General features: G+C 35.7%; 1 protein-coding gene across 1 annotated transcript; it reads left to right on the forward strand.

The window, feature by feature from the left end:
* The first annotated feature begins 24,126 nt into the window (after positions 1 to 24,126).
* On the forward strand, positions 24,127 to 25,979 carry LOC113342893 (cytochrome P450 94C1-like). The gene has a single exon (XM_026587273.1). The coding sequence runs from the start codon at positions 24,221 to 24,223 to the stop codon at positions 25,703 to 25,705; it is 1,485 nt and encodes a 494-aa protein (XP_026443058.1). The 5' UTR covers positions 24,127 to 24,220; the 3' UTR covers positions 25,706 to 25,979.
* Positions 25,980 to 27,562: the final 1,583 nt, after the last annotated feature.

Below are 27,562 nucleotides of genomic sequence, written 5' to 3' on the forward strand. Positions count from 1 at the left end.
CACTGCATAGCATTTGCATCTGCATCTGCTTCACTTCATTTGCTGTTGGACCTGCTGTTCTGAACCGTTTTTCCTCTGCTGGGACGCCACCAAGGAAAAGAACCAAAGCCCAACTGGGTTTTTGCAACAATATCAGAGCAGCTGGGCTGTGCTAAAAGGTAAAACCCATTAAGAGAACCCGAATTGTGGGCTTCCAATTTTTAATTGTGGGCTTGTAATAATTAAGCCAATTTTTGGGCTTTTTATTTTCTGTTGGGTTTGTAATTAATTATTTTGGGATTGTTTAATTTTTTGTGGGCTTGTTTAATTCTTTCATTGGACTTGTATTTTGGACTCTGGGTTTAAACCCACTGAGCTTGTAACCGATTGTGGGCTTGCACTCAAGAGTGGACCTCGAAACCAAAGTTTTAAAACAAACGTCGGGCCTTAACCAACTGGGCCAAATTAAACTTTCAAAATTAAAACTTAGTGTTTCGTGGGCCGCAGCCTTCCCACCCCTAGAGGACCAACAGTGGGCTTGCTCCCAATTTCAAAAACCAAAACTTTTCTCCCATTCAAAAACCAAATTTTACTTGCTCCCATTTTAACAACCAAATTTTTTCTTCTTTAACCCATTAAAACCAAACTTGCTCCCAAATTCTAAAAAAACCAAAAAAATGTCTCCCACCAAAACCAAATTTTTCCCAAAAATCCAAACCCTTTAAAAACCAAATTCTGAGCTTTGTACATTCTTTACTTAGCTTTTGAGCCAATCATGAATAGATCTTTTTCTACAGTTGGGGAGTGCAACAAATCCCTTAGAGAACTTGCATATGGACAAACTTCACGTTATGAACCTTCCACGGACCATGATGTCAATAGTCATAGGAATTATTATGGACATTTTCAAAGTCCCGAGCCGCAATACATGAACCCTAATGACTATTCATACATGCATCATTCATCGCAACGTGAAAATGAACATTCTGCTAGAGCCTCACTCACACAATCATCACTTATGGATCAATTAGAAGCTCGAATCGCAGCTTTAAATGCAATCACATGAGGAATCTGTCACATCTAATTTTCCTAGGCAACCTGAAATCTATGCTTGTCTCGCATGTGGTGGCTTAGACCACATTATTGCGAATTGCTATATTTTCCATGAATTTAGGCGGACTAGAGAAATTCCAAGGTTTGAAGAACCTACAGATTATTATGCTGGTAGTTATTGGGACCATAATCAACCTTTTGTAGGTTGCGATCAATCATTTATAAACCCTAACGACCATCCACCCATGTATCAATCAACACCATGGGAAGACGAACAATTTCAAACTCCCATGAGTTTTAGTGAGCAACTTCTGATGGAAGCTAAAAATCTCCTCAAACGAACCACTGCTAGTTTAGAAATGCACACATTGAATGATCATAGCAGCATTTTTCTCCCTAATGAAGTTAATTATGAAAATAGTGTTTTTAACCCTACTCATGCTAGTAACATTGAACATGAACCTAATCTAGAGGTGAATGAGTGGAATAGAAACACTATGGTTTTTAGGGAAGCACACTCTTGTTTTGTTGAGGATGATAATAATTGTGATGTTATATTAGAAGAACATGTCTATACTGATGATGTTATGGAACCCTTGGGTTCAAATACATTAGGCTTCTCTGCCCCGACCTTAATGAATGATATTTCTTCTAGTATTCCATGTTATGTTTCCACTGATTTGCCGATGCATGAGGATAAATCTGTTGATGATGTTGATGATTCTGATTGTGAACTTGCTAATTTGATTGATGATTGTGAGCATGATGTGACATGTGTAGATGATTTAGGAGATTTTGATTTGATTAATAATGATGTGCCTATCGTCCTACATAAGTCACAATCTGTTGGCCTTCCACCCAACCTAGATTTGGTTTGTACCCATATTGTCAAACCGACTTTTCTGAGAGTCCCTAATCTAGGTTTGGAACTGTGTGCTTCCCAAGTCCTCTTGGACTATTTTGCTTCTAAGTATAATACATTTGAGGAACCACAGTTGGAATTAGCATGTTTGCCCGTCCCTAGCACAGTTCACTTTGAGTTAGACCTTGTACATGATGAACCCCCAAAACTGCGAGATTTTGTTTCCAAAATTTTATCCGTTGAAAAATCCAGGTTTGGGGGTAGCTCATTTTGTTTCACAGTTTCACTTGCGTTTCTTTCTTGTTATATTTGTGTGAAGCTGTTGAAACCTCTACACTTTGTCTTTTGGGTTGATCCTCAACTCTTTAGATTGTTAGTGTATGGTGAATTTTTTGTATATAATCCAGTAGATAAAATTTGAAAACCCTTTTTGTTCCTTTTGTATATATTTTGCTAATCCAATATGATCTCGGCTGACATATGTTGGATTCTTGCCTTGAATAACGGAGTTCTAATATTGCTTTCGCCAAAATCGGGTATTCTCTTTCCTTTTTCTCTACTCAACATGATCCTCTTCATATGTTGTATTATAATTTTGTTCATTTTGAAACATTGAGGACAATGTTTAGTTTAGGTTTGGGGGTGAAAAGTAGATACTTTGATAATATGCTATAATTGAAAACGAACTCCTTCTTCTTTTGAAAAAATCGAAAAAATTCAAAAAAAATTAAAAAATGAAAAAACATAAAAATGGAGCTCATTTACCTTGAAATGTTGACTCTTGTGCAAATATGTAATTATTAGGAGTCTTAGTCTAGATATTTAGGCACCCTGATTCTAGCACAATTCACATAGTGATAAGAAATTTGCACGCGCACGATCTACCAATACATGTATAGCCTCGATCTTCAAGGTGTTTGATAGGAAGTCACGATTGCCAATCACTTTAGAATACTGAACGAAACTTGACTAGCTTGTTCTTTGGTTGGTTGGGATAGAAGGTGGAGGTTACATTAGAAAAACAACCATCGAATTTAACTGGGTGCATCAAAAAGGGCTACCTCTTGCAAAGTGTCATGTAATCTTTTGTTTCCTTTTGTATATGTATCAAAAGTGTCTCCTTAAAAAAAAAAAAAAAAAAAAAAAAAAAAAAAAAAAAAAAAAAACGATGTATATATTCAGAAAAATACAAAAAAATCAAGTATTTATCAATTCCATCATCTCTTGTTACAAAAATAAAAGAGAGTAGTCAATGTAAATAAGAGTCATGTAAAGAGTCATCTTTTGTGTTTTATTGTAATAAGCAAGGAAGGGTGTATGCCATTGATGTACAACACGAGTAATTGTGAAATACCTCCAACTCATTCACAATTCTCGTAAAGTCCGGACAGCTAGCTAGATTTCGACCTTGGTTCTTAGCCTGAGAAACTATCTCTTGGTGATTAGTAGTCATAACTTCAGATCTTTCTTTACACATGTGTAGATACACTTTACACTCTTATCACATGTCTTTTTTTGTTATCAGTGCTAGGATTGTGCCTTTGATAGCTAGATTGACATCTCCATTTTGCTGTGAGCTTAAACTATCTTGCACATGTCACATTTGATGGAATATGAGCTTATATTTTGACCTAGAACTTTGTAGGTACGTTCTAAGCAAACCTTCACGAGACTTAACTCGTCCACTAGGGACACTTAGTGGTTTAAAAGGCTTAGTGCATACGCTAAATGCATTCGAGAGACCAGCGACAGTGGTATAGGTAGGATTTCCTTAGTTTTGTTTTACTTGAGGACAAGTAAAATTCAGGTTTGGGGGTATTTGATGAGTGCTAAAAAGCGCATATTTCTATATATTTTTCTTGGCATTTAACTCATTTTTTGTGCATTAATTCTACATTTTATCCCATATTCTGTATTTTCATTGTTTTCAAGAATAAATATTTTTCTTAATTAATTTTGCATTTTTAGGTAATAAATAAAGTCGGATGACTTGCGGAGCAGAAAAGTGGTGAAAAGCCAGGAAGAATTACGCAAGGAAGCCGCAAAGAATGGAGCGCACGTCCAAAAAGCTAGAAATGGGCTCAAGAAGGAAGAATTGTTCTTAAAGAAGATATGGGCTTGGCATACCCAAGGCCCAAAACCCTTACCCAAACCCATTTTCTATATCCATACCCGCCTCCATTCTCAGCCGTGAGATCGGATCCATCTCATCATCCAATGGTCGCTTCTTCATCGTTCATCAAAATCTGAAGTCCCTGCAAAACACCATAGTACCTAAATTCCAAGCCTTCAGATTAGATCACATTTAGATCCTACGGTCGCTTCTTTGCCTGCTCATCAAATCTCGATACTTCCGCTTAACACTACAACACCTAACCTCGATCTTCGCCGTCAGTTTTGATGTATCTCGTCATCCAACGGTCTCCCCTCATCCATTTCCATCGCGCCGTTGGATCATTCCATCATCCTATAATCCTACGGTCCAGCTTCGCGAAACATCAAAATCCTCTACACCTGCTCAACACACTAGTATCCTATACCTATACCCTAACCAAACGCCCCCTCCTTCTTCTCCATCGACTTCTTCTTTTCCCCCCCCTCTCTGCAACAGAACCACCTTCTCCATCATCACCACTACCCACTCCACTGCCACGCCACCACCTCTACCTGTCTCACATCATCCCTAAACTACCAACCCATCATCACCCCCTAACTATCTAGCCCCCTATTCCCTCAATCTCTCACGTTTCTTCCCTGAAACCCTAAGCGTGAGAGGTTGATGAAGTAGGTGACCTAGAGAAGAAATCAAGGTATGGGAAAGGCACCAGGAGAAGCAGAGAAGACATGGGTCGATGCTAATTGAGGAGATTTGTCACATCAAGGTAAGAAAAAAAACCCAAACCCTAATTTCAGTTAATTTGGGGATTTTCGAGTAAACTCTAATTACTGTTAGGGAGAAGCATGGAGGAGCATTATAGAAGATATGGGTCTGATTTGTACTGTCAAATTAGGTAGAAATAATTTACCTAATTTCTGTTTGATTTTAGGGATTTTTTGGGAAGAACCCTAACTTGTAATTGGGTATAAATATGACTGTGGGTGTGATGTAAAGGCTTATGCTGGAATAGCCAGTGTCCAGAACTTTGATGTTCTGTATATGTTGTTTTCTTGGTATTCACTGTGTAATGTTCATGTTCGGTTTTGTGTAATGTTCATGTGTTTACACTACACCAAATCTAGGTTTTACTAACAATGTGCTTTCTAACTAATTTTTTTATGGTAACACTAATGATCCATTATAATTCTAGTAACCCTTGTAAAGAGTTAGCAAATTAACAAATAGTTACTATAATTAGGAATTAACTTATAAAAAGTAAATAACTATTTCAAAGTGTGAGTTCATTAGTTATACAAAACTAACACATTTCTACTAAATAACTAATATCAATATTTCTACCCATAACTACATGTATCCTAAAATCAACCCCATGTTTGTAACTGTTTACCATTTTTATTTATAACACACTTTCACATATCTAACACATTGATTTATTTTGAATAACTAGAAAAATAAAATGAATTTTTAAGTTTCTTAAATATCTTGCCCGGAACCGATTGATAATTCTAGAACCCTAGAATAACTTAAGTCCCAAGAACCAATGGGTGTGGGAACCAAAGTTTAGTTCCATTTTTTAACCAAAATTTTAGTCCAACGAGCCAATGGTTCCATACTCGATAGAACCAAAGCCATACCTGTGGTGCCTGTACAAGAAAGAACAAATGGTCGAAAGAAAACCTAATGAGAACTTTGATTGGAAATCAGTTGAATCAAACCTGTGCTCAAAAAAGAAAAAAAATACTCTCTAAGCTTCCTTTTGAAATCAATTTAAAGAAACAGACTCAATATCGATCAATTTTTCCCTATGGTTTCGATTCCCTTATTGATCTAATCCGTTTTACCATTGATTTTGTGTTATCTCTACGACCAGGGGCAATTGAAAGGTTCGATTTCTTCTCCTTCTTCTTTCGATCGTAGCTCTGGTGACATACTAAAACTCTCTAACCTAAATTGCGGTATGTATCTCAATTTATTTTCTGCTTTCGTTTGAGATATGGGGTTTTTGATTACTTTGAAATTGGTTTAGTGCATGTTGAAATATGAGTAAATTAGGTCCTTTTATAATGTGGGCTTGATTCCATCTATTGTTCTATGGTAGTTTTTCTTAGGATCCGCTCAAAACTGTGATTGCTTGGATAGATTAATGTTTGAAAACAAACTATCTCACTCTCTTAACTTTTGTTAGTGTTAATGGTTATCATAACAGATCTTTTTATTAACCTTTAATCTGTTTAGATTGCTATCATGTTAATTTTCTGTCTCTTTTGAAACTATTGAATGAATTATTACCGAATTCTTATTTTAAATTTTCCCTGCAAATTGGAACTTGAGATGGATAGGAGTTATGATCCTTCTAATTCCTCAACAAGTGAGCTAAGTGTTTCTTATGCTGTGCTTATGCTGTCCCTGGATGTGATTCCTTACAGAAATCTTCTCTTTTTGACGGCTTCACTCAAATTGAGATACTCAGGCAAATGATGAATTTTTGGTTTAGTAATACATCAGGATTTATGTTAGAGAAAGTTGATGAAATCGTGATTCTTAAGCTATTTGGAAGATTTGAGTTGATCTTGCAATGGTTATTGAGGGGTAAAAGCTAGTTTTAACTAGAACGAAAAAAATATTGAAGCACAACCGTTTCAGGTGGATAATTTAGATGACTAGGGTATACACAAAGAATGTTGTTAGTGTCCCATTAAACCATTACTTGTAATTATAATTTACCCAATACAATGTGCCATAAATGTTAGAAGATTCTTGGAAAAGTTCTCTCTTAGCATCATATGAATCGACTAGCTAATAAGTTTTCTGATAATTGGAGTTGTCTGTTCACGGATAGACTAGCTAATAAGTGTGCATATATTTTAGTTGAATATGCCTGTAGAAAAATAGTTTCAGCCGGTTAGGAGATTATCCTAGTTTTCTAACTTCTGCTGTTCTGACGCTGGCCACAAAGGCGATGTCGATACAAGTCGAAGTGGTTACTGATATTTGGAGACAGAGCATAAGAAAAGGCTATATAATACCAGCCCGTATTTCATTTTCTGCATTTAAACTAGTAAATTTATTTATACCAATCCACTTCTGTTCACCTTGCGACAATTTTTAACTCTTGGACTTGACATTTGCCTAAAATAAAAACACTTCTTAATATTCGTTTGGATGGTAAGGATTGTTCATCACATTTTTTGTTCACTTATATTTATCACTTGTGCATGAAAGCATTAACATATGTACAACAGTACCTGTGTAATGGTGGAATCCTTTTGTGCAGGAAAGTATCAACTCTTTTTTCATTTCTCTCTGGTGTTGTTACTGGCAGTTATCTTCGAGTTCATAGTTACCGAACTTCGTACTAATTTTTGAATGTTCTAGATTCCAGAATATTTATGAATGATGTTCGTACTTGGAATGAATGATGCATGGTTTTGTAAAATGAATGATAAATTTTGAAACAAATTTATGTGTGCCAGGCTGATGAAGTTATTCCCTGAAATTGTTTGAAACCTCTGTGACCAGGACGTGCTTGCATAAGATACGATTCTTCATTGGTTCCGCTAAGGGTTAAAACCCCAAGGGAAGGTGAGCAGTTGAGATTTCACTTGCTAGAAAACTCACAAGGTTTGATGTGATGTCCGTCATTTATTTTTATCACTTGGGTAGGCAGGCATTAGCATATGTACAACAGTAGTTGTGTAATGCCGGAATCCTTTTAACTTAGTTTTTCTTTTCTCTTTGGTGTTGTTACTGGAAGTATTCTTTGGGTCCCTAGTTACTAGACTTCGTACTAATTATCGGTTGTTCTACTTTCCTAGTTACTGAAGTTCATACAAATTTTTGAATGTTCTCAATCCCAGAGATGTTATTTTTTATTTGTAGGAAGTTATAGGAAAGATAAAGCTGCTGGTAATGATGATTGCAAGTCCATGCCAACTGCACCTTCTACTAGCTAGTTTTGAGTTTTGTTAATTGAACCAACTGTAACAAAAAATGTAACCAGTTTATGCATTCAAACAGAGTTCATTAAATACATTTTGTCACTTACTGCTGCCATTGGTATTCGTGTATCGCAGTGGATAACTTACTATCATCTAGCGATAATTCATGAATTTTTATAGAGTTACTTACTGCTCTTAATGTTCTTTGTCATGTTCTGTAAAATTCTTTTGTGTTTCTTATTCGTTCCTTTTTCGTTATTAGATGAATTTGGTGCAGTAAAATAAGATTTGGGGACCTGGCTAACGTGGTTAATCTTGATTTTCAGAATGCGGAGAGAATTGGATAAGTCTTGGATGTTTGAGAATGATAGGTTTGGTCAAGTATACAGAGATGGGGTAAAAAATTTCATTAAATATGCATCTACATATGGTCCTTGGAAAACCCTTTGTCCTTGCCCATGTTCTAGATGTCTAAATGGGGGTCGTCTCGATATTAAGGAAGTGCAACAGCATTTGTACGAGTATGGTATCGACAAGTCGTATTAAGGGAAGTAAAATGATCTTGAGCCCTCCATTCCATATTGGATCCGTATGAGGGAAGTTAGAGGATTAGTGACCATTGATTAAGGGAAGTAAAATGAATGGTAATCTCTCCATTCCATATTGGATCCGTATGAGGGAAGTTAGAGGATTATTGACCATTGATTAAAGGAAGTAAAATTAATGGTAATCAAATAGATAACGTGGCTCTTTGTTTTACCACATCTCTTTTCATTAGCCAAAACCGAAAGTTCGAGAAACACAGAAATCCCAAATTTTCCCCCATTCTCTCTTCTCCCGCTCCAAAAATCCCCAAAATTTCGTTTCCCACCAAGATTTTCCGCCAAATCACTCTGAAATTTTAGAATGATTTCAAATCTTAGTTTTAGTTCCCCCCTTCTCTTTTCTCTTTTATATATAATCCGGTCTCTAGACTTGATCCAATTTTTTCCAAGAAACTTAGGGTTCCTAAGCCTGTATATCTTTCAAATCAATTCTCACAATCGCTGCTCTCTAAGGTGATATCATGAAAACCTTCTTTTTGTTTATGTTTCACATCATCAATTTCTGCTATGAAGATTTGATATTAGGGTTTCAGTTTAGTTTTATCAATTTCATGATAATAAGATTTTTCATATTCTCAATTTCAATTTCAGTTTCAGTTTGTTTGAGTTTTGGGTTTTGCTATTAAGATGTTAGGGTTTCAGTTTATTTGAATGGATTTGGGTTCTGTTACTAAGATTTTAGGATTTATGTTTGTTTTCTGTCAATACCCACATTTTTACTGTTTTTTTCTCTATTTCTATTACAGTTTTTTGGAGATTCATTAGGGAGGGAGGTTGAGTTTTCGGTGAGTTCCTTCACCATACACAACCCTTTCTTGCTTTTTCCATCTTCACACTCTAATTGCTTATACTACGGTACACAATGCTTTCTTGTTTATAAATGAATGTTGAATATTAGTTGCTTTCTCTATTTGAGCTCTTGGAAGCTATAAATGTTGAGCAGATTGTGAGTATCCAAACACTTGCTGACTTTCTTGATGCATGAGTAGAAGTTATTGGTTTGTATGGTGACGGTCTGAACAGATTTGGAGAATCCTTTACATATTTCAGGGGAATTATCATTTATAAACTAATATCGCTACTCAAAGCTCACAACTGAGGACATCTCAGTCAATACCCACATTCCATATTGAATCTTTGGATTTACTGTTTTTGGATTTCTGTCAATACCCACATTTTTACTATTTTTTCTCTATTTCTATTACAGTTTTTTCTCTATTTCTATTTCTATTTCTATTACAGTTTTTAGTGATATTTGAAGTTTGTTTTCCTTTTCTTATGCAACATTGGTTGGTTTTTCTGTTTCTTCTTTACATGAATTGAGTTAATTTTGTGAACCTATGGGTCTATTATGTTTAGTGGTAGTGTTTGAGGAAATTTGGTTTTGTGATTCTGTTTATTTTAGGTTCTTGTTACGGATATGCTTGTGTTTAGGTTTCAATGTTCTGTTTATTCTCCTTCATTTACTTATATTTTCTAGTACTGATAAAGTCTACGATTTAATGTTCTTATAGTTTTTCTCTGTGTTGAATGCAGATGGATACTATTGAAGCCTCTAATAGTGTGCATTCAACTGTTTCTTCACCACAAACTAGTGATCCTGCTTATTCTTCTTCAGCGACTGAAACTAATGTTGTTTCTAAGTCAAAGTTGATGGTAACGGTTAATTTGTATGGGATACCTGTAGGTGACAATGCAGACAAATTAGCTACTCGGGCTGGCAAACTTGTCCGTGCCTACTGTCCAGTCAAATATGTGGATTGGAGGCAGGTTCCGGATAACTTCAAAGAAGATGTGTGGTTTAAGTTGTTGGTATGTAATCTATAGTTTCTTTCTTTTTCTTCTATCATGGTTTTATGAATGAATGGCTTGATGAATCTTGTTGATTTTTGACTTGAAACTTGTTTATTTCAGCAAGAATTCGAGTTCAATGTGCCAAATCATTTAGCCAAGATGATTGTTATGGGGTCTCTTCCACAGAAGTTCAGGACATATAAACATGATCTAAGAACTGGTCCTCTCCTAGGCAAGGTCACTATGCAAGAGAAGTTAGATGCACGTCCTGTTGATTTTGACTCGGATTGTTGGAAAATTTTTGTCGAGAATGAGAGCATACCTGGTATTAAGGAAAAACATGCCAAATATTCAGAAAATCAAAAGAAGAGGACCATACATCACACCTGTGGTCGAGAGTCATATGCAAATAAAATCCACAAGCTCGTAAGTACATCATATTGCACTTTGACACTAGTTTAATGTTAATTGTTTATACTTATCCATATAATGTATGTACAGGCTGTAAAGGAAGGTTTGGTAGCTGAGGCTGCACGAGGGCTTGCTTGGATGGATGGCCATGTTGGGAAAGATGGAAAAGTAAATCCTTCGGCTGTTGAGAAATATGTGAGTATAGTTGGTCATGTTGAATGAAGCTCGTAGTTTACCTATTTACTCTGAAATTAACACACGTTGTTCAATGTATGTTAATAGGAGCAAGTAAAGGCTGCTAGAGCTAGGAGGAAGGAGCTAATTGATGCAGGATTGGTATCCGCTTTAGACTTTGAGAATGATGAGATTGCTGAAGTCTTTGGACCTGACAAATGCAGAGCTGGTTTGTTGGGTTATTCTCCACTTGTCTCGAAGAAGCAAGCCTTATACGCAAGTGTTGCGACCGCGGTTATGAATGCAAACACAAACCCCACAATTACTGCGCCAAGGACTGATCATATGGTTGAGGCTCTACTGCCAAAGCATACTGAACTAATTACTAATGTGAGCATTTACAAGTTCTGTTTTTGTTTGGCATTCACTAGAGCAATAGAGGCAGGGCACAAAAATTAGGCTTATTTTTGAAACACTTAATAAAAAATCTGTATGCAAGTTTCCTCTTATACTCTTGCACGTACTTAAGCATTAAAGGAGGGGGGCTGCTTTCTTATTTAGGGGATTCACTGCCTTGTAAAAAACTGTGTTCTTTTTGAGTTATGATTGCATATCTGTAGCTGTCATTATCCAAGCAATTAACTGTTTTCTCTGTTGTTATAGGTTGTGCTGCAAGTTATGGCAAAACAACAACAAAACCAACATTCTGCCAGTACAAACCCAGCTGTTGGTGGTGTTGAAGATCCTAATGGAAATCAATTTGTGCGCCTTTACAACAGAAAAAGGGAAATTGTTGCCACAGGTTATGTTGTGTATGGAATAGATGGAGAACATTGTGAGGGACTCTTAGTGCAACCAGAAGAGAGAAAGGTATGTCTTGAAACCATCGAGGATGGTAACTGTGCTGTACCTGACAGTCCTCAAGGTGATCGCTTTTATTTGAAAGAGTATGTTGCAAATGAATCAGTAATTTGGCCCGTGTCTCGTATCGAGTTTGTGGATTCTACCCATGAATGAAAACTTCTTGAGTAACTACTTTTTGTGAAGTGGAAACAGTTTATGGAGTCTGCCCATGAATGAAAGCTTCAATAACTACTTTTTGTGCAGTGAAAACATATCCTGCTTGGAGGAGCACACTTTTTGTGAAGTGAAAACTTCTTTAGTACCTATCTAATTTTCAGTCTGTAATTTGTAATGTAATTGGGTAACTACTGCTCCTTGTATAATCATTATGGTTCTTAATATATATTTTATATATCCAGTGTTCAATTCTTTAAATTGAAGCTTAAAAAGTAATTTTATGGGTACTGAATATTGTCAGTCCCGGCTACCGGAAGCCGTCGTCAGTTCCGGCGACCGGAAACTGTCAGGCCGGAAAAGTGCCATTTGTTAGGAATCAGACCTAACAAATTTTCTAACAGAAATAATGTTACAAACGTCTAGAACCAAAAGACACATGTCATTTTTCTATTGGTCATTTTAATAGTAATAGAAAGAGTTAGCAACGGTTGTAACATAATATTTGCATTACAAAGTAAATATGAAGAGTAAAATATAAATAGTTAGGATAAATATTGTAATGAACTTAAAGTGTTAGTCTATTTAATTTTCCTAATGGATTAAAAGAGTGATGCAAAATTCTCACACATTATATTACTCCCTATCGATAACCATTTATTTTAGTAAGGGAAATTAGCTTATATTTTTTTGTAATGCTTTTTTTCAATAAGGAAATCCTTGATTTGGTGTAGTGTTAATTCCTTTCCCTGTTTTATTGTCCTGTTGATGTTGTTGTTAATGTGATGTTTTGGGAGAACTGGATTAGCCAGTCTCTCCAATTTTTGTGTTGTTCCTGTTAATCATGTGTTGTTCCATCTGTTCTCTCATGTTCTCATTAGCTGAGGCTCAGATGAAGCTTTAGTGGACTGTTAGGTAGTGGAATGTTAGGTTAGAAGCCTTAGTGCACTGAATTGATTGAGCAATGGGAGAAATCAGTGCTCACTAGTGCTTGTGATTGATTGTACTGTCAAAAGACAGTCAATACTAGGAGCACATCAGTTGAGCAAGCTGATTATCTTGCTATTCCCTTTTTGTATGCTTAGGATCTTAAGTTGGCCTTAACTGTCACTTAGTTCCATTAGGGATTCAACCTAGAACTACACTATCTGGCTAGGTCACAAGGTGGATTCATAACCTAGTTGTGTTGTTTCTCTGTTTTGTATATGTAGTTTTGCTCCCCTGCCATTGCCCTTGGCTTAGGCCTTGGTTCTTTCTCTTTGCTTCATTTCCATTGCCATCTTCACTGCCATTTTCACCATTTCCTTTGCTTTTCTTCACTATCACTCTCCACTGTCACTGTCACCTGTTTTGTGTTTTGTATTTGTATCTGTTTTTCTTGTGTTTATTGTTTTATCATCCATTGTCTCATTATTTCACTACCATCTTCATTGCTTTGTAAATATCACAGCTTCACTGCCACTATTTGCTCTTTCTTCTCATTTGTTTCTCCTGTTCTTGTTACTGCATTCATTACCTTGTTTTACAAAAGCCCAGTGTAATCTAGTTCATAGCTCAGAAGCCTAGCTAATCTAAAGGCCCAGCCAACTGAGCCCAAGGCTCAGTTCATTCCAAAAATCAAAGGTCCAGTCCACTGTGGACTTAATCAAAGCCCAAGGCCCAGTGCAATTCAAAAGACCAAAAGCCCATAAGTTCACAGTCAATCCAAAAGCCCACTGAGCCCAAAACCATTTCATTGTTACAAAAACCCACTAAGCCCAAAGCACAATTAGAAGCCCAATAGCAATTTAGAGCCCAAATAGCTAGAAACTCCAAACACCCCCAGTCTCTGTGGATCGACCCGTACTTGCACGAGCTACAACTGACGACCGTGCACTTGCGGTATTACTGTAGGCCCGCGTTTTTATTTCGCTTCAATTTTATACGCTTTCCCGGGCCCACCATTGCTCCTCTCATATTGCTAGCCCTGACTCTCTGAAATTGTCGCGTTTCGTTCCATATTATCATGGATGGTCTTAAAGCTGAACATGATCTTAATCGTATGGTTATGATCTGCAAGAAACATGTGCAATAACCTGTGGTGGGAGATTTTTGCTAGCATAGTATTTTTGTCCATCAGTTAATTTGGTAATCACGTACTACTGACTGTTATCAAGACCAGTAGAAGTCCTCCGTTTGCCAAATGCTTCTTTGATTGATGATCATTGTATGAATTATGCAGAAAATAATTCCTCGTTGATGCACTTATCTTTCTTGCATGTTTTGTGTCGTAGGGTTATAGTTAACATCTACAACAAAGTATATGTTGCTGCTGGTTTTTATATGTTTTGATTGTTCTCCAACTGTTGCATGTTCACTTGCAGGATGAAGAAACAACAAACTTTCAAGGGCAGGAAACTGGTGTTGATCAGTCCTCTCCTATCGAGGAGGGGCACCATGAGGTGATTTATTTCTCCCATGAAACTAGCTCTTTTATGCACTCACTAAACACACTTACTCATGGCGGAAATGCAATATCTTCTACTCCACAGGAAGAGTCAGAAATGTCGAACCCTGCAGGTGTCGTTTCAGTCCAGCAGCATGACCAAACTAAACTTGATGCTAGAGCATAGGGGCAGAGGAAGAGAGATGTAGAGTCAAATGAAGAACACAACAATCAGAGGAAGTCTTACCCAAACCATAGAGGAGGTGGCTATGGTGGTAGGAAGGGTGATTATCCCAATGGCCGAGGAGGTCGAAACGGCAGAGGCGGAGGTGGTGGAGGTTACCAGAACGGGCGAAGCCAGTATTACGAACAACCTGGAAACTATTATCCAAGAAACTACAACACAAGAGGTGGTAGGGGCAGTAGAGGTGGTAACGGTGGATACACTTCAAACAGTCACGGTTCAACTGCTTATGGAAGCCATGCTCAGGCTGATTCACCAAGTTCGTAATCAGTGGGTAGTGCCAGTGGGTCTTCTTTTGGGTGGTAAAATTAATCAGACTAAAAGAGGAGGGGAGAAAGATTTACTTTTAACTTGATGATTATCTCAAAGATTTACTTTGAGATTTATTATGGAAAGTGGTGCCTAACTTTGAGGAGGGGAGAAAGATTTACTTATAGAAAGATTTACTTGGAGTGTGTTTAGAAAATTTAACTTTTGTATCACTGCCATTTTCTTGAATGTATGAGGTTAACACCAGTAGGTTAACTTGAATGAATGTAAGTGTATTGCACTGGCAGGTTAATGTGAATGTGAAATACTTTCAGCAATCCAGTTTCAGTTATAATTTTTTTTTTCAAAATAGTTTTATGCACACAACTTCTAATAAAACTTGTAGTTTCACATCCATTTATAGAAAACAGAAGTTGTTACTTCAAATATTACAACTGTTAAGGGTATTGTAAAAACAAATCTTGCAACATAAGTAGGAGTTGTTCAGTATAGTTGTACAACTCTAGGAAGTGTAATGATAGTAGTATTCACAATACTAATCGATGTTGTCTTCCAGTTTTCGACTACGAAACAGTTACTTTACAACATAAGTTTGTGTTGTCCAAGATAGTTCGACAATTCATACAAGTGTTGTGCAAATATTATTCATAATATTGGTAATTGTTGTTGCATATGTTTCTACGATATGCTACTTATGTTGTCCACGATTGTTTTACAATACAAGCAAGAGTTGTGTTAGGTTATCAAAAAAAGTCGAAAGAGAATCACAACATTGACAAACTATTGTCGAACCATGAATCACATCACCCTTTACAACACTTGTCAACCATTGTAGAAAAACTTGGACTTTCTACAATACCCCCGTTCCACAATGCATGAAATGGAGTTGTCGTAGGGGTACTGCAACTCTTATCTTGTGTCGTCAATGATGATTTTTCCCGTAGTGTATAATCATGGCTAGAAGTAATAGCAGGACTAGAAAATCTTGAGGAAAGTAAGTACAAGAAAATGAGCGAAATGGAAATCAGATGACTAGGGTAGAAGAGATACATGCTTGTAGGCCTAAAGGAGATTAGCGTTAAAGTCTTACCTTCAGGAAAAACAGCTAAATTAGAGACAAGAAACATACCAGAATTCAAGCTAGCAGGTTTCCAGCAGATTGCCAAAACAACATAGAAAGTTGTGTACCTTATCAGTTGAAATTGAGAGAAATAGTCTAGAATTGAATCTGTACTTTTGCTTAAGATGCTTAGTTTGAGGTTTTTATTTGGTATTTCGTGGTAGCTTAGAATGTAGAAGAAATTATTCAAATCAACAACATTACAGGGAGAAAGTTTAGGATGAGAACAGAACTCAGATAGAAAGAGAATCCCAGAGGAGGGGATTTTTTAATTGAATGGAAAATTGTGGTGATGTTTCCATTCGCAGAACAAGATAATCCAGGTAAAATGTTATGGATTGGGTATTACTTCCTGAGAATGTGATTTGTGTTACATGGGTGAATTTTGTGATTTGAGTGAGATGTGAGAGTCTTGAAATTTGTATGTTTTGAGTGATTTCTGTGATTTGAGTAATGTAATTGCAGGTGCAGTCATGATTCCTGTGAGTAGTATTCATGAATGGGTATTGAAATTGAAAGTAGAAATCATAAATCAGATAATGGATGAGTTAAACGGTAAGAATCAGATTGCCGGAGGCCAAAAGTAACCGTTGCGAGAGACATTGGGAGAAAACGACAGAGAAGAAACGGCCAGAACTAGCCGATGAGGAAAGAGATTAGAAATCAGGTGGAAAGGAGAGAGGAGAGGGGAGAGCTCCTTCATCAGTTCTATAATTTTGGGCGATGCGTATGACTCTGCAAATCTAGACAGCTATAGTTGTCTGCTATAAGCTTGTGTGTCATTAGTGTCCCCAACGACTCGAGCCACCCAAAGCTGTTAGCCTACAATTGTTACCAATTTTCATGGAGTTACCGGCGTCTATATAATAGATAGGTCATAACTATCTTTGATTCTATAGGGGTTAGCTAGCTTCATCCACTTGAATGGTTTTTCTTTTGACCATATGGTACTTCTTCCCCAATTCATTGAACAAGAGGTCTCAGTTGCATTGCCAACTTGATCGACTAAACCATACAAACTTTCACCTATGTTACCATCCACTTGACCAATTTTATTTTATCTCTGCTTGGATTGATGAGCGCTTGCTCTTCTAGTTTCTCATTCTTGTAATTGTTGTTCATAAATAAATAAATAAATCCCACCATTCACCAAGTAATGAGAATATAGAATCAGAATACAGAGACCTAAGTGGTCCATATGAACACGTATCCATATGACTTAGAACTTATGAATCTAGCAAGGTCTAAGGTTTACGGATATCCAATGAGCATATGAATTCTTTTAATAGCTTACGAGTTTAATAGTTCACTTATGAATATTCTTTTCCTATTATAACAAAACCTGTATCATCATGAAATGCAATGAAGTTTATCCATATAGAATCTTAAAGTTACCAAAAATTACCTAACCATGTTCTTATGAATGTTATGATTCATTATATTCATGAAATACAAACACCGAAACTCTGCATTGTTGGGTGTTGTTGTCATAATTCATAAACAATTACATGAACTAATCCTTTTACTATAATAGACGGATAGGTACATTTTTTTCATAGTTTTGAAAAGGAATATATGGTTATTTACTCTCTCTTTTTTGATCTATTTGTATGGTTATTTACTTATTTTAGTAGTAATCTGTAATCTACCAAGTATTTTTTTCAAAAAATTACAAACTTGCATCGTGTTTTCCACGAAAGATGGATGTGACTGTAGTCAATGAGTATTAACAAACATCGTAGATGATTATTCTAAAACAATGATGTGCTCACTTAAACTGGGAGTTAGAAGTTCGGTTGCATCGGGCATTAGAGTATAGTTGAATTATAAAAAAAAATAACGAGAATTTCAATTAAGTAACTTGGCTTGAAAATCTAACTTAATAAACTGTCCTCGTTCTTTAATCATTTTTTTTTACTTAATATTCTTTATTTGTTGCCACGTTTATCATTTTTCAGGTTCGTCGAGCTCATTTAAAAATGGTTACACGATTTTTAGGTTTGTTATGTTATTCCCTAAAAAGAATTCACAGTTTCCAAATGCGTTGTGATTTTTGGTTGGTGGAGATTGGTGACTCGTGAAGTTGTCAGTTTAACAATGCTAAATTGTCAGTTTAACAATGCTAAAAAGACATTTCATTTGTCTTGATATGAAACGAATAAGAACACCAATAAATTTGCACCTTGATTTCAACTAATACAGGAGAATTAGGTATCGATATCTAATGCTTTTCTGCTAAAGAATGACTGTTTCAACCTACAAATTTGTACTACATACAGAGCCCGTGAAGATATTTTCATCGTATTTACTCTCCGGAAACATGCTCATCACTGATCTCTATAATATTCCAAAACTAGAAAAGCCAAAAAGTTTTAAATGGAAAACAAAAACAGGTTTCATTACTGCTTTAGGAATAAATGATTTTTGGAGTTACTATAACCCGAGAAAGACAAATGCTTAAACTTAAAAACAAATAGTGAAATGTGGTTGAAGTCTTTGGTGGTATATCTCTATTAACTCATTCAATGCTCTCTATAAATGGAGAGAAACCATAAATTGCATAATTTCTTGAAATGGTCATTGGTTCACTGAGCACATTTCTTGATATTATGAGTACGTATTGACGTAGCCCACATGAATTAACTAGCTATATGACAATATACATGTGGAAACTCACCTCACTAAATCCAAAAGCACCAGTTGGTGGTAGTTGAGGCAGTTGCAAATGGCATCCACAGCTTTTTGCTTCTCGCCGTATGAATTCCCATTGAACATATCACGGCAGTTAAGTGATAAAATTGTTGGGGTGATAACATCAATGTCTTGGCTTCGAAACCTATCAGCATTAGGTTTTCTATATAGATCAAGAAAAAAAATCTACCATATATAAATTTTCTTTATCCATAGGAAAAAAGAAGAAAATCACATTTGGTGTTCCTTTGAGAAATTGAGTTGCGAGCAGAAAAGAACACTGATCATGTGAGGTGTTTCCAGTTCCACCACACTGAGGTCCCCATTTACCGTGAATTTCATTTAGCAACCGGTTTGTGGTTTCAGAAATTGGGTTAGTTGTCCAAATATTCTTAAAACATGGTTCAAATGAACGAGTAAAAATTAGTATGGGTGAAATGGACACCAAAAAGATGGTAAGAATGAAACTGGATTCATCCTGGTCTAAACATAAAAAATAGTGAGGATGAAACTGTAGAGAAACAGTAGTTTCCTAGTTTAGGTTAAATTCTTAGTTTGAGTTAATTACCATATTAAGATGGGATACCTAAATTGACCATGGTTTCCTAGTATGAGTCGGTTTCCTAATCCAAGGAGGCCAAGACTTGGGAATCAAGTTTGTGACTCCTATATAAGGAGGTCTAGGCTAAGTGTTTTAATCGTGGAATCCTCAATGTAAATCTCATAGAGATGTGAGGGATTCATCCCACCTATTGAGGTGGTTATGTGAGAGACCTAATGGTGGAAGGAGTACACCATTATGGTGCTTATGGGATACTTATCGATGTTGGAAGATATGTCGTTATGGAGTATTCATATGGAGATGTTGGTAAGACATCTTGTTGAGGAGAAGATCATCTTGGTGGTGCTGGATTAGATTATTGGTGTTGAGCTAAAGGCGTCCATGGTAATCTATATCAGAGTGTGCAGAGAAGATCATCTTGTGGTGGTAGATAATGTGGTAAACATTATCTCGTATGGGTGAAGACACTACTTTGGATGTAGACAAATACACACATTGTGTATGTTGTTGAACCACGTTAAATCTGTGAGTACTTTACTTCTTGTTGCTTTGTTTATGGCTTGCATCTATGTGGTTCTCTTTCTCTTCTTCTTATCCTCGATCGTAGTAAGGTTCATGGAGCAATCCTAGAGATCAAGTGTTTCTTGTTAGCTATTTTGTTTCCGCAGTATTAGCATGTAGATGGCTCTGAACCCCAACAGAAACTAGATGCATCCTGACGTAAACTAAAAATAAGAAAAAGTATTTGAAAATGGGCAGGATCAAACTGTTTACATCCTGCCTATTTTTACAAATTCGTCCATCTAAACAGTATCAAATTTTACATGTCTTTTTCACCCCAAAATTGTTGATTTTAGTCTTTTTAACTAATTTTGTGTTAACTATTTGGAACCAAATATTGAAAAGTGGAGTAGTTACCTCCACGTGTCAACCGATACCCCGACATCTATGTCCAGCTATAGTCGTGAGACACGTTGTTGTTGTCTTTTTAAACAGTTGCATGCCATGAAGTATTGCAAAATTATGCATCAGGTCAAAAGAGTGATAGTTTTGAGTCGGTAACTCAAGTTGCACTGCAAGTTGCTGCATCTCTATTCGTATTGGTTTCGACTCGAAGCTGCAAGTGCATTCCATTCCAACTTGTCAAGTTGGTCCTATGTATGATTTCAGTTGTCAAAAGCCAACTTTCAACCTGCATCTTTGAACGTATCTTTAGACGTGATCATAGTGGGGGGCCCACAATGCTCCAACCACTTTTCATACCTGGTTCCACCGGTATTTTCCCTCTCTTGTATCTGATTAGATGTAAAGTAGATCGAAGATGTCACTCTAAATATAGGGCCTGATTAGCTTCTCATCTAAACTTTATATCTACGAATAACTAGCCCTTTCTGGAACTTGCGGATTGTGAACCGTTGCGCCTGAACAACCATAAACCACAATAAAGCTTTGGACTCATTTTTGGATGTAGAACCAGGTGAGAGCTACCAACTCCATTTTGGTTTTCTTGCACCTAACAAGAGTCTGCTTTCCCTTTAATCATAATACTGGCTGAGCAGAGAAAGTTGAATTTGTTTGACCTTGAAATAAGGATTTCCTGCCTAACCATCATAAGTCAAGTCCATATAAGTAATCCGGTGAACAGTGCTAAGTGTCCCACTCCCACAATCATAGAAAGCTTAGAGCACGTGGGGTAAACCTTATGCGGCGCGTGTCTCTGTACGGCATATACACAGCTGAGACACAGAAAGCGTGGTAGCCGTTTAAGACACAGAAATCGTAAAATATATGAAACTTAGGGACGTTTAAGACATTAAACTGCATTATCATGTTATCATCATTTGGAGAGCGACTAATGATAGTATGTCACAACATTTGATTTTGAATACAGTAATAATAATAACATAAGTTTAGAATTCTATATAATATGACCTTTAAAGTTATTGACAAATGCTACCTCGCAGGATTTTGCGGGTTAATACTTAATAGGTTGCTCCGGTGTTTTTACAATTAGGAAGGAGACACGAAAAATAAATATTCCAAACGAAAGGCTTTTGGAACCTGGTTAAATTGGGGTATATACCCATTAATTTGGACTTATGACTATAGGATAAAAAAAATTCAAAACTACCAATTTATCCTCTATCAAATATTAATACTACTAATTTGTCCCCAACAAATCCTAATCATAAAATCAAAACCAAAATCAGAAAACTAAAATCATAAAATTAAAAACTAAAATCAAAATCAAATTCATTTCCATCTCTACTTCAACTGATTCTTCTTCTTTTCTTCTCAACCCAATCCTATAAACTAGGTTTTAGTAACACAAAATCGATCAAAAATTGATAATTTTGAAATCAAATTTACAAAAACCGATTGTCCTTGATATGTTTTCTGGTTCGAGAAATTTGAACCAAAATCGGATTACATTAGCACTTATAAAAACCGATTGTTGATCAATACTAGAATCGGATTTTAGATGTGTGTGGAGTAAACCGATTGTTGTAAGAAAAAAATTCTCAATTTTTCTGTATCTTTTTTTTGTTACAATCGGATTACATGAGCACTTTTATAAACCGATTCATGTTATGCAATGTCAATAATCGGCTTTTATGTGTGCATCGTGCAAACCGATTCTGCTCATACCCGAATTAAAAATGAGTATTAGTATGATTTTACACAATTTCAAAACGAGTATGATTTCATACTCGATCTCAAAATGAGTATGAAATTTATACGTGAACTGAAATCGAGTATGAAATCATACTCATTTTCAGGTCGAGTATGATTTAAATTGTGTTTGACTTTTCACTTTTCCATAATCGTTTTTTTGTGTACATTTATAAAAACCGATTCTGTTTTTTTTTGTGTGAATTGAAAAAATCAACCCAGAATCGGTTTATGAGAGCACGAACATATACCGATTCTGGTTTGATTTTTAAAAAAAAAATAAAATAAAATTTTTTTCATGTTTTGATGAAGAATCAAGATTAGTTAATTTTTAGTTTAATTTGATTAAACATCAATTAGTCATCCGATTAACACTAAATAATCAATGAGTAAATTAGCCATTTTTAAAAATAATTGGATAAGTAGTGGTTTTTTTTACTTTTCAATGACCTCTTTTGTCATGTAGTTGTAGGCCCAAATTAATGGTCATAGGCCCCAATTTAGCCAGTTTTGAAAAATTGGAGACGACAGAAATAGGAATACTACCAAAAATTGGAGATGATAAATTTTACTACCAAAAATTAGTAATTACAGTTTCTATGTAGATAAAAATATTTATTTTGATTGGAATTCATACTGTATTTGTCTTTTGGAATAATAACACTGTAATTTCTGATTTATTTTCACATTTTCTAATTTTTATTACTTTTGGGAAAAAAATTTGAACTCTCAGCGCGAGTTCAAATCGTTGGATGCTAGAGATGTGATGTCACCAAACTGTGGATTTAACCCCGATTTATCACAACCAACTGCCGTATCTTTGATAAATATTTCATATATCTTTTTCTAGATGTCATATTTGGTCCGTACGTCGCCAAGAATATTTGCAAATCTACACTTTTGGAAACCTAGAATTTTATTCTATCCATCCGAAATAAGAACTCGTTCTTGCGAAATAAAATCACAACAGCAAAACCTTCACAAAAGTCAGGACATCTCGCAAACATAGTACTACATACTCTATAGGTTAAGGGCGAAGAACTAAGATGAGATTAATGGATTCTTGATTGATTCTTCGTTGCATCTAGAAAGAAGGCATTTGCTTAGTATATGTATTCCCACTTCACAGTACTATTAAGTTGTGATAGGTTTGTGGAGGGTAGCAAGACACACACGAAGCGCATATCTTCAAAGCAATTTGATGACTCCAAGTCAGTTTGTGAGGGAATCCAAGATGAATTACGCATTAATTTGTATACAGATAGAAAGAAAGGAAAAGAAATTTATCAACCACAATTAATTTAGACAATGTGGTTATGAAGATGATGATAAAAGTGTTTTCGATATTGTCTTCACTGATTGATCAGAGAAGTAGCTACTCAAGAGTACTTTGAATTCAAGAAAGCTAGTTGAGAAAACTTCACTGAGTATGTGATTCATATGTTAATCCCTGTAGTAATGGTCTTTTTATGAGAAAGACTTTTTTTGCGCCGGAAAAGAAAAGGAAAGCATGAATTCGTGATTATGAAATATTTATGAAAGATACGGTAGTTGGTTGTGATAAATAAGGGTTAAGTCTACAGTTCGGTGACATCACATCTCTAACATCCAACGGTTGTTTATCTGCGAGTTCGTTTTTGAACTCGCGCTGCGAGTTCAAAATCTTTTTCCTACTTTTGCACCATTTTCATTTGGGTAATCTCAATTTTTGGAAAAGCAATTAATTATTGGCTTCGTTCATTTACTCCCGTTCCTTTTTAATATGCTGGTTTTGTTTTTAGAAAAATTTAAGGAAATTAAGAGAACTAATCATTGAAAGTGGTTCTCATGACACTTATCAATAAAAGAAGTGAAGTGAAATGGTCCCCATGACACTTGTCATCAAAAAAAGTAAAGTGAAATGGTCCCATGACACTTGTCAGCAAAAAAAGTTAAGAGAAAAATGGTCCCAAAAAATTAAAGTAACATTTGACTTTCCTAATTAGGAAATCAGCCTATTTGTTTAAAACATTTATTTATATAAACCACCGTATTAAAAAGAACGGAGAAAATACTATTTAGGCCTTCTATTTTCGCCAAACTCCTTTCTATTTTTCTTCTGGTGCGTCATTTTGACACACGTTATATTTTCTCAGTTCTTCTCCACTATAAATTAAAGACTAAATCCCCTCTGCTTTCCTCCCATCTCGCTTTATCTACCTTCCTTCACTCTCTCTTCTTCTTCTTCTCTCAAGAAACCTTCTTTTTCTTCTTCCTCTGCAAATTTCTGATCATCATCTATAAATGGATATAGACTCATTTCAAAAACTCTTCTGTCCAATATTTTTCTCATTCACAGTCCTCTTCTTCTGTTTCTCAATCTTATTGCTATTCCTAAGACAAAACTATTGGTGTAACTGTGAAATATGTGATACTTATTTAAGCTCAAGTTGGTCTAAAGATTTCACAAATATTTGCGATTGGTATACTTATTTACTAAGTAAATCACCATCACAAACAATTCATATCCATGTTCTTCGTAACACCATCACTGCAAATCCAGAGAATGTTGAGTACATGTTAAAAACAAAGTTCGATAATTATCCTAAAGGTAAAACTTTCTCTACCATCTTACATGATTTATTAGGCCGTGGTATTTTTAATGTCGATGGTGATACCTGGAAGTTTCAACGTAAAATGGCTAGTCTTGAACTTGGTTCGGTTTCTATTCGGTCTTATGCTTTCGATATTGTAACCAGAGAGATTCATGATCGTATGATTCCATTACTATCATCAGCAGCTAGTAAAAGTAACACTGTGTTGGATTTGCAAGATGTATTGAGAAGATTTGCTTTTGACAATATCTGTCGGTTTTCATTCGGGTTAGATCCGGGTTGTCTTGAATTAGACATGCCCATGTCTGAATTTGCTGTTGCTTTTGATTTATCATCGAAATTATCAGCGGAGAGAGCTATATGTGTATCACCATTGATATGGAAAGTCAAGAGGTTGCTGAATATGGGGTCTGAGAAGGAATTGAGAGGAGCCATTAAAATGGTTAATCTTTTAGCTGATGAAGTTATTAAGCAGAGGAGAAAATTGGGTTTTTCATCAAACCAAGACTTGCTATCAAGATTCATGGGTACGGTCAACGACGACACGTATTTAAGGGATATTGTCATCAGTTTTGTCTTAGCCGGAAGGGATACGGTCGCCGCCGCGTTGACTAGTTTCTTTTGGTTGTTATCAAATCACAAGGAAATTGAGTCGAGGATACTGGAAGAGTCGAATCGGGTTATGGGTACGGATCTAGAGTTGAAACCGAGTTATGAACAAATGAGAGAAATGCCTTATTTACAAGCTTGTTTATATGAGAGCATGAGACTTTATCCACCAGTACAGTTTGATTCTAAGTTTGCTCTTGGAGATGATGTGTTCCCTGATGGTACATTTATCCGAAAAGCTACGCGGGTAACGTATCACCCGTATGCGATGGGTCGGATGGAACAAATTTGGGGTTCGGATTGTCTCGAGTACAAACCGGAAAGATGGCTTCAAAATGGTTTGTTCTCGCCAGAAAGTATGTTTAAGTACCCGGTGTTTCAAGGGGGAGTAAGGGTTTGTTTAGGAAAAGAAATGGCATTAGTTGAAATGAAAAATGTTGCTCTTTCTTTGATCAGAAGGTTTAAAATCATAACAACTGATGAATCGCTAAAGAAACCGAAATTTTCCCCTGGGTTAACGGCGACCGTCAAAGGAGGTTTTCCGGTTATGGTTAGCAAAAGATGACACGTTTTATGATATGGGTCAGGTTTGTGTAGGATCATGATACCCACTATTGAGCATGTTAGCAATTTTTAGAGTAAAAAGAATATATATATATATATAGAAATAGATGTATTGGGAGAGACAGTCGTGTTGGACCCAAAGGCAACCCCTTGTTCTCCCCTTGTTCTTTTTCTTAAGGTGGGTCTCTTGGGCTGTTTTTCCTGGGAGAAATCTCTTTTAAGTATTTTCATGAATGTCTAAAAGTATTTAATATCTAACACGAGTTCTTAAAAAAGGCAGGCGGTGACAATTTATTTTTTTTCTTAATGAAATCCGACACCCAAGAGGTGAATGCCAAGACGGGTATGGGAAGGGGATATCCAAGCCTATAGCCCGTCCCTATTTCAGGGAAAATATTATTTTTGTGTAACTTTTTTTGAAATTCTAGTATTTTCCCATTCATATCAAGTATTCCAAGTCATTCATATATATTTAGCCCACTTACTATTTGTTTTAGTGAAACATAACTCCGGCTCATGAAATCATTTGTACATTGAAAAAATCTAAATCGAAAATGGAATTTATGGAAATAAAAATAGACATGTCCAAAGCATTTGATAGAGCTAAATAAAATTTTTAATTCAAATAATGACTAAACTGTGATTTAGTAAAAAATGATGTGACTTGGTATACCAATGTACTTCGAGGACCTAGCTTTCTGTTTTGCTAAATGGGTCTCTAACAAACTTCCTCAAACCTACTAGGGGTTTGAGACAGGAAAACCCGATTTCTCCTTACCTATTCTTGTTTTGTATAGCAATTCTTTCTCGAACAATCACTCATGCAGAAAAATCAGGTCTGATAACATGTATATGTTAAAATTTTCGACCAAGGACATTCAATAAGTTATTACTATTCATAGATGTCTGTCTCTTTTTATGTAAGGTAAATAAAAAAATGTCATAATCTAGTAAAATTGTTTACAGAATTTTGTAAGACTTCGGACCAACTTATTAACCTAAATAAATATGGGGTCTTTTTCAGCCTGAAAACAGAAAGTTTCATAAGATATAGTGTTAAGAAGATCTTAGGAGTCACCACAAATCCTCTAAATGATAAGTATCTAAGGTCACCTCTTTTCACCAATAGATCAAAAGTCACATGTTTTGAACAATCATTAGAAAAGCTGAAGAGAATATAAGATGGGTGGTTAACACAACAAGGAAGACTATTATGATAAAGAATGTCACAACTTCATTATATGTTTGCCATATGAACTCTTTTAGGATACTGGTATTAAAAACTTTAATGTAGCTAGGTATGATAGTTAAAAAGAGTTGGATCTTTAAAGAGAAATCTGGTTCTCTATGTTCCTCCATGCTTAAAGCCAAATACTACCCTGAGTGTGATATTCGTCTTCACATAAAAACTATTCCAAAAAGAAAATATAGTTGGATTTGAAAAAGTTTATTAACGGAAATCGACCAAATAAATAAATATTGTTTCTGGGATATAAGAAAAGATAAAGAAATTAACAATTTCTTCTGAAGACATGGAAGACAAAGCTCTTTGGACACTGACTGAAAAAGGTAAATTTTAGTGAACTCCCTATATAACTAGAACCACAAACAAGAAATGGAACAAAGTAGAGTATAAAAAAAAATCCATCGGTCAAAATATTTATTTGGAAAGTAGCCCATGCTATTCTTCCAAATAGCATGAGAATAACAACAATTATACGGGGTATATATAGATACTACTTATAAATTCTGCAATGAGAGGCAAGAGACTCTAACTCACCTTACCTTGGATCGTAATTGAAAAGGAGAGGGTACCAAGTGCACTACCAACGTTTTCATTCGACAATTTGTATAGAAA

The sequence above is a fragment of the Papaver somniferum genome, unplaced genomic scaffold (assembly GCF_003573695.1).
Source record: "Papaver somniferum cultivar HN1 unplaced genomic scaffold, ASM357369v1 unplaced-scaffold_5, whole genome shotgun sequence".
Classification (NCBI taxonomy): Eukaryota; Viridiplantae; Streptophyta; class Magnoliopsida; order Ranunculales; family Papaveraceae; genus Papaver; species Papaver somniferum.